Source organism: Leptopilina heterotoma, unplaced genomic scaffold (assembly GCF_015476425.1).
Source record: "Leptopilina heterotoma isolate Lh14 unplaced genomic scaffold, ASM1547642v1 Lhet_131, whole genome shotgun sequence".
Taxonomy (NCBI): Eukaryota; Metazoa; Arthropoda; class Insecta; order Hymenoptera; family Figitidae; genus Leptopilina; species Leptopilina heterotoma.
In genome coordinates this window covers 22,865-31,792 of record NW_025110850.1, presented here as the reverse complement: position 1 = coordinate 31,792, position 8,928 = coordinate 22,865, and the positions used below count along the sequence as shown (strand labels likewise).

The window sequence follows — 8,928 nt, the reverse complement described above, 5'->3', positions numbered from 1 at the left end:
TTTCCAATTCTTCATTGCCAAAATATAATAGCGCCAAAATTTGAATTCTAAAATAATAAATCTTTTTCTTTTATTAGCCACAGAAAACAATATTTATTAATTATGACCATCAATATTTATTTTACTTTATTTATATTATTAAAAATGTTTAGTAATGATAAAATAATTCAGTAACAATAAAAGTGATAAAATGCATCTCTATTTTAATATTAAAGCCTTTCGAAGTTTGAAGTAAATTCTTTTAGTTTTGTTTCTATGTTTCCTAGTTTTCTGGATAATTTTGTACTTAAATGTTTTTAATATCAAAATTAATTAAATTCGAATTTAATGCTTTCAAGATTAAAAGTTAACAAAATTAATTTAAAGAAAATGAATTGAAAATAAGAATTATAATTTTATTTGTAACTTTAAATTAACATTCTAAAATATAAAAATAAATAATTTGAATTTGTTGTAGAAAAATTAATTTTCATTACTGAAAGTAATTTTTGAAATAAGTATTGAAAAAAAGTTTAAAAATTACACTTTTGTCGAAAGTGGCAGATAATATAGTGTCGAGCACACAGACAAATTGGATCTAAGTGTCAGTGGTCTAGAAGGTGGTGCCAAATCTAGCTTGTGGCCGAAGCTGAACTAAAAAAATATCTCAAACTCAAATTACTCCAATTTCATTCTTTAATAATATAATTTAATTTCGTTAATGGTATTTGTTTTATAAAAAAACAATGTTTTTTATTTATATTTATGTCTTCATCTATGTAAAATAGAAAAAATAACTCAGAATTTTTATATCATTTTAGTTTCAAAAAGCTGAAATTTTAACTAATTCAGATAATAAAATAAATAATAAATTCATAAAGTTTCAAATAGAATTTGAGAGGAATTTAATTAAAATTGTATTGGATAAAATTGAATTCCTCTAAAAAATTGTATAAAAAGTTTTGAAACTAATTATATTTTTCCAAAGAATTTTATTACATATTTATAAAAATAAGTGACTTCTTGGCAAACATTTTATTTTTATGAACAACAAAATTTTTTCCAAAAAGTTATTATACAAAAACTTAAAAATACGTTTTAATCTGGGTGGCCGCTGAACCGGGAAAAGATAGTAAATTCTTATTTTGACCGTGAATTTTTAAATTATTTTTTAAAAGCAATTATTTTTTTATGACACTAATCATTTTTTGCGAAAAAATAGAAATAATTACTTTAAAACTTATTAACTATTTTTTCATTAATAAAGAGTGAATGATCTCCCAAAAAATCGTTTTAGAATAAGAATAACTAAAAATCATATTAAAATATCAAGTAAAGGAGCAAGATCCTATTACGGTGAATGCAATACTATAATAGATAGATTATAATAAGTAAATATTCCGCTGTCCTCTTATGTAAGCTGATAATAGATTCGGTCGGATTTTTATAGACAATAATGACACTCACAAATATAGTAAATATACTATTTATAAAATTGTTTAAACCGCTTATAAAAAGCCCTTAAAAAACTAGCCAAAATATAGCCGGGAAAAAATTGTGAATTTTTTTTATGAAAAAAATGGCCACCCTGGTTTTTATAATTCGAATATTGCCACATATTCATTGAATGGATCTGTATTAAAATTGATTATATTCTCGAGGAATTCTAGTGCAGTTGGTCTGTTGTCCTGTTGCAGATTTCGCCATTGATGAATTATATATTCGTTCCTCATAAGGATTATTTTCTTTTGCGGTCTAGTAACCCTATTGCCTTTCGACAAAGACGCAAAGTCTAACAATAATCCCTGTTGGAATTCTCCTAGTTTTTCTGAAACAATGATAAGAAATAATAATAATAATAATACGCTATTAAATTAAACTTATTTTTATTTAATTAAACAGCTATTGTCGAGTTTATAGACAAAAAAATCAATTTAATACTTCACTGTAAAACTGTTCTGTCTTTACGTTGAGCTATAAACCGTACTATTTAAAATTTGACTGTTTTGCACGTTCTTGGATAAAAACATACAACAATTAATAAAAAATAATTTCTATAAAATTATTACGTATCATTATAAAATTTATTTTGTACTTTAAACAATATACACAAAAATCTATTCATAATAAATCAAGCCAAACAAGTAAGCTAACATTGAGATAGCACAATTTACAGCTGGGCTCGAAGATAACAGGGACCGTCACGGAAATCAAATTTTGATTTCGTTACGATATTCCAAAACAAAACAAAATTATTAATGTATTTTGATTTTGATTCGGTAACGAAACAAAATTTACTTTCTATTTTGATTCTGATACTGTAACGAAACAAAATTTACTTTCTATTTTGATTCCGATACTGTAACGAAACAAAATTCACTTTCTATTTCGATTCCGATATTGTAACGAAACAAAATTCACTTCCTATTTTGATTCCGATAATGTAACGAAACAAAATTCACTTCCTATATTGATTCTGATACGTTAACGAAACAAAATTTACTTCCTATTTTGATTCTGATATTATAATACTGCAATTCGGTTTTCTTATAGAAACAGAAGTCGATTCGAATTCTATTTAAGATTTCGTATGTAAAAACGATATTATCTTCTGATATATTTGACATTTGCAACAAAATTTAGGTTCAATGAGACTTATACATGCGCAGTAGTATTTTCTCAAAATTAAAACAAAAAAGAATTTTGATTTTGATATTGGAATCAAAACTAAATAGAATGGAATTTTGATTTTGATATTGAAACCAAAACGAAATAGAGTTGAATTTTGATTTTGATATTGGAATCAGAACTAAATAGAGTGGAATTTTGATTCTGATACCCATATCCGAATCAAAACAAAAGTATTTTTTAATTTTGTTTTGATTCCGTGACGGTCCCTGGAAGATAGAATAATTTATTATAAAAGTTGCAATATTTAACTTACTTTGATAATTCTTTGGAAAGTATAATATTTTTTAGTTTAAGTGATTTCATTTTATATGTATATACATTTTTTTAATTACTTTATTTAATATTAAAAAATTAATATTTAATCGATAAAAGAAAAATCCTTCTCGAAATAACTTTGAAAATTATATTTAGGTTTAATAAATATATAAATTAATCAATTACATAAGAAGTTTTCTCTCGTGACAATGTTTTAAAATAAACAGTCTTCTTTATTAAAAAAGAGCTAAAAATAAATAAATAAAAAAAGCACAAATTTGATAATCGCCTCAAAAAATTGTCAAGACCAGTGATGTTTTTCAAGGTACAAATTTAAAAAAATTTCTGAGACTCTCTGTGTTTGGAAAACAGGTCTTATTTAATATTAAAAAATAGTGCAAATTCATAAAAAAAAGCCTATATTTGATAAATTGACTCTAAATATTTTAAAAATAAATCAAGACCAGCATCGTTTTTCAATACACTTATTTTTTCTAAATAAAAATGCATGGAATTTGCAAGCGGTACTTCCATGAAACTTATCAACGTGTGATTAATTATTTAGAGAAGAAAAATATTTTTTATTTAGAGTGAATTATTCGAAAAAAAAAAGATTACTTACTTGTAAAATTCCAAATGCTAGGTTTTTTACCGAAAACTGTCAACAATGTTTTATGGTACGATTCAAGGACGTTATTTGTTCGATCTTGAAAACCGTACACGCTAAATCCTTCTGGTCTAACTCTTCTAAGCCATTGTCTTTCGAAGTAATTAAAGAATTCCCTTAGTCTACGTCGACATGCGGCGCTTTTCGAATTTTTTAATTCATTATATGTTGGATTAATTTCTTCATATGGCAGAAGAGCTAGAGCCATTATCTGACGCAGTGTGTGCTTTCCTTCGTCATTCTGCATGAAATATCTTCTTAAACCAAGTTTCATTCCTTTAAGGTAAATAGCCTAACAATGAAAATTATTAAATTAGTATTATGTTCATAAAATTAATTATTATAAGATAATAATTTATATAATTTTTCTGTTCTATTGTTTAAAATGTACCTCTGATTGAAAAATATTTACATTTAAAAATTTATAATTATAATTAGTGTTAACATTTTTTATATTAAAAATTAAACTGAAATAATTTTCCAATGAATTACAATATAAATATTTATTAAAGTAATCTTTAAATTTAACCAATAAAAAGATATTACCTTCACGAAATGAAAGTAGCATCTTCGAACTTGGGAATTTGGAAAATGGTACAACACTGAATTTTGCAATGCTACTTCAAAATCAGACATTGCTGACGTAATTTCCAATTCCGGAAGGATTCTTCGTATTTCTCCTAAAACCGATACATAGGCCAATTCGGATTTATTTTCCATAAGGGCATATGCAATTGGAAATCCCTGTGTATTATTGTAAAATGCGTATTATTAATGTGAAAAACGAAAAAAGATGGCAAAAGGGGACTATCTGTGATGAATATTGATAGATAACATTAAACTTTTTCGAGCAATGTCGATAATGCAGAATAATCGACAAAAACTGTATCACATATAACATAACAAACAGTGATAACTTTTACAAAATGCATTTAGTACATGGCGTACAAATTTTTGGATTCTATTAAAAACTAATTAATATAAAGATAATACATATGTATAATAAAATTAACTTACATGATTATACTTGACCATCATTAATGTAAGAAATTGGAGTGCATCCGATACTCCTGGTACAATTTTGTACGTTGCATCTAGATACAATGAATTATTCTGTGTTATAATTTTCCTTGAAAACTGTTCGTCAATAAATATTATTGATGTCGATCCGTCTTCACTAGTAATAGGGGAGACAGTAAAAACTCCACGATGAAAATTCTTCCATTCCTGATAATTTTCTGAATTTATTATGTCAGCATAGGATCGAAGACAGTCTGGATACGGGGGCAAGGTAGGGCAAAGTACTTCTACGCCATTTATACATGGAACTTTCAATCGAATTGAATGTGACGTCAACAGCCGCTTCAGTATGTCTAAAGTAACAAGAAGAAATAATGTTGAAAATAAAATATTATTTTAAATGCATGATTACACTGTTAAAAATCAGACTCCAACTCACATCGAAAGATTGAAAATTATTTACTTTTAATTTCAAAAAGTGTGAATACTTTTATTTGATTGGATTCACTAAAAACTTGAAGGCAATGAAATGCAAGAATTCACAAAACTTTGTGAGATTGAAATAACATCATTTCATCTTTTTGATGTAAATATGAAGTCAGATTTTTAACATGTAAGTATGCTCAAGTATTTAATTGCGAATATTTATAATATGATATATTAAATTAAGCTAGGATCGAAGACAGTCTGGATACGGGGGCAAGGTAGGCAAAGTACTTCTACGCCATTTATACATGGAACTTTCAATCGAATTGAATGTGACGTCAACAGCCGCTTCAGTATGTCTAAAGTAACAAGAAGAAATAATGTTGAAAATAAATATTATTTTAAATGCATGATTACACTGTTAAAAATCAGACTCCAACTTCACATCGAAAGATTGAAAATTATTTACTTTTAATTTCAAAAAGTGTGAATACTTTTATTTGATTGGATTCACTAAAAACTTGAAGGCAATGAAATGCAAGAATTCACACTTTGTGAGATTGAAATAACATCATTTCAATCTTTTTGATGTAAATATGAAGTCAGATTTTTAACAATGTAAGTATGCTCAAGTAATTAATTGCGAATATTTATAATATTATATAATTTAAATTAACTTTTAATATTAAAGTTCTTTTTAAAAAATTTTATTTTCTTATTTTAAGTTTTGAATTTTTTTAAACTGTAAAAATAATACTCACTTCAAACGCGTTGAATCATAAATTTTTTTAAAATTTAAATCCTGTGTTTTAACAGCTTGGCATAATTCTTGTTTGAATTTGCGTTTCTTTATTTCCTTTTCATTTTTAGTATGAGTGTGTTCTCCTTTTAATTCAAAATTGCCATTTTTTTCAACACCACGTGCTTTACAAGTGCCTTTTTTATATTCAATACACTCATAATAACTAAAAAAAATTCAAACCAGAGTAGTATATATACAGAAATACTGCTTAAAAATTAATAATACAATATAAATTAACTTAAGAAAAATAAAGTTTTAGTATAGGTATTTAACTATTTAGTACTTCAGGCTCTACGTGTGTTTAAATCCAAATATTTTAAAAAGTACTAAATGTATTGAAATGTCCTGCAATTTATATTACGATTTTAACACAATTAATGATGTTCTAGAATATTTTACAAACCCATTAAGTACCTACATTAGTCTCTACGTTTTTAGGTGTTCTTGTGACTTTTTTAATTTTTTTTAATTATACAAGAACAAGATATATTAATTTTAAAAGGTTATCGATTTCTGAATTTTTGCGTACTTTGCAATTTAATATTTTCGTTAAAGAAAAATAAAAAAATTTATCACTTTCATGGCAGCTTTTGAATCACATCGAATTTTTGTGAACCGAATCAAACTTTTTTCAGGTTAAAGTACTTTATTCTCTTTTAATTGAAGTTTGTTTTTAATGTAAAAACTGTGATCAAAACGTGATCAAAACAGTTTTTTCAAACAGCAATTTTTAAACTTTTATATCTTTTAAAATAGGTCCGCCATAAAAACAAAAAAATTCTGTGTTTGTAGATTTTAGTGTTATTTATAAGTTGTAAATGTGACAAATTATATTATATATATTAAGTGACAAAGTATTTAGAAATTGAATACTTTTAACTCAATATTTTCTTGAATATTTATTTTTAAAGACAAAATTAAGAAAGGGAAAAGAAAACTTAAAAATTTTTCAAAAATAGTCTAGATTATGTAAGTTTTTATTTAATTTATTAATTACACTTTTCTGTAATTAACTGATAAAAGTTTCAAAATTAGTATCTATTATTTATTATTTGAATTTTTCCACTAGTTCAATTATTAAAAAAATTAATTAACTAATTTTTAATAAGAATCAATAATATTTTTTACAATTTTAATAATTTTTAATTGCTTTTTTTACATATTTTCTGATTACTAAAAGAGTGACGTGTATATCCACACCTTTCCCATTTTACAAAAATTAAACTACAAAAATTTTATTCGAAATATATTAATGGTTCAATCCATATGATAGTTTACTCTACTAGTTTTTTATGGCTATAGCTATAATTAGACTATAGTCTAAGCTTTTGTTTTCTTTTATACTATTATATAAGGTATTTGGATATATTGGTTTCTATTTTTCTTTAATGTTATTATCGCGTGCTACAGTTTTGACAAATTTGTAATTGCTTGTATAAAAAATTTAAAAACTGTCAATTTACTTACATTGTATTATCCTTCTGACTGCTAATTCTGTATAGATATCCGTTTCTAACGTGACCTCTAAATGTCTTTGCCCTCGATGCATCATCTGCCATCTTTTAATATAATGTAATGATGAAATTTATATTGTTAATTATAGGAAATTATAATTATAATATTAAAATTAAGTGCATACTTAAAAATGGAATTACAAATTTTTTTAATGAGAAAGTAATTAGATTTAAGGAAGAATCTGACAAAGAATCAAAACAAGATGTAGTTCAACACGTCATAATATAATATTTTACATATAAAAAAGGATAAATTAAATTTTAAATTCTATTTAATGGAAGCATAAAAAATTTAATTTTCAACATTTTAAACAATGAATAGTTGTAATTGAATAAAAGTGATTACTTTCTAACAATAAGAAACGATTGACATAACATAACCTAAAATTTTACAAATTTACTAATTGAATAAAAATTTGATTTCTCAATTGAATTGTTGGGTTTTATATTCACATTTTTTTATGGGTTTTATTTATTCTGCGAAGAATAAACGACGATAAATATATAGTAGATAATTAAATAGTGATGAAGAAAGTCACTATCTACACCTTGTAGATGAATAGCATGAATAGCAATAGCAAATATTTTTGATAAACAGAAATGGAAACATTTTTACGAAAGAATTTTTCGTTTACTATTAATTAAAAAAAGGTAATAATACCTATAAATTAATTCAATTAAATTCAAATTCTTAAAAATTTGTAAATAAATTTATAAATAATACATTATACTACTTTAAAAAGTTAAAATAAAAATTTATATTTTTACAAATTATAATTATATAGATTCATTTAAGTTTATACATTTCTTCATTAGTTCATTATGTATATAGATCCCAAACAAATATTTAATTAATATACAAGTAATTGAATGCTCGACTTTTAATTTTTATAAAAACAGTGTGTATTCAAAATATCATTTAAACTAAATTATAAATATGCAAGTGTATTACCTTTATGATCTTGTAATTTTTATTGTCGATTCTTTTGAAAATTCCGTCGTTCACAGATACATAAGTTTCGCCATACGTTCGATCAACGCCGGTAAGGAGTAATACAACACATAATAGAAAAAAATTAAGTAAAATTATCAATAAAAGAAATTATAGAACGCATAAATAATGAATAGAAGGGTAGCAAGAAAATAAAGAGTTTAATTGGAGTAAACACTGTAATAACTTTTTCTGAATGAAATGTAATTGCTTTGAACACCATGTGCCGTATTATGGAAATAAGCAGAACTTTAATATATCCGTCCAAATTGCAGACTTATTTGCGCATGGTCACACGCTTATTGTAATAAAATGGCGCGTCACTTTAAGGCGCGAAATTTAAATTTTGTTCAGGTTTTCCTTTAAGATAGTTATTGAATTGAAAAGTTTACAATAAATTTGGAAGCAATTTTGCAGCAAAATATACATATGTACAACAAAAGTCCTCTTGTTCTGCAAGTTTAATGTAACGTTTTATATAAACGTTTCATTATTTAGAGTTTTTAAATACATGTTATTATATACTTTTAATTAAAATAGACTCCATTAATTATACATTACAAGTAAACAGCTCTATCCAAAA

At 24.7% G+C, this 8,928-nt stretch overlaps 1 protein-coding gene across 1 annotated transcript; it reads right to left on the bottom strand.

The window, feature by feature from the left end:
- Positions 1–1,264: 1,264 nt before the first annotated feature.
- LOC122513055 lies at positions 1,265–8,557 on the bottom strand. The gene is made up of 7 exons (XM_043629288.1): positions 8,307–8,557; positions 7,308–7,399; positions 5,800–6,003; positions 4,620–4,686; positions 4,139–4,336; positions 3,548–3,884; positions 1,265–1,807 (listed from the first exon to the last, which is right to left on the bottom strand). The coding sequence occupies exons 2-7, from the start codon at positions 7,397–7,399 to the stop codon at positions 1,575–1,577; spliced, it is 1,131 nt and encodes a 376-aa protein (XP_043485223.1). The 5' UTR covers positions 8,307–8,557; the 3' UTR covers positions 1,265–1,574.
- Positions 8,558–8,928: the final 371 nt, after the last annotated feature.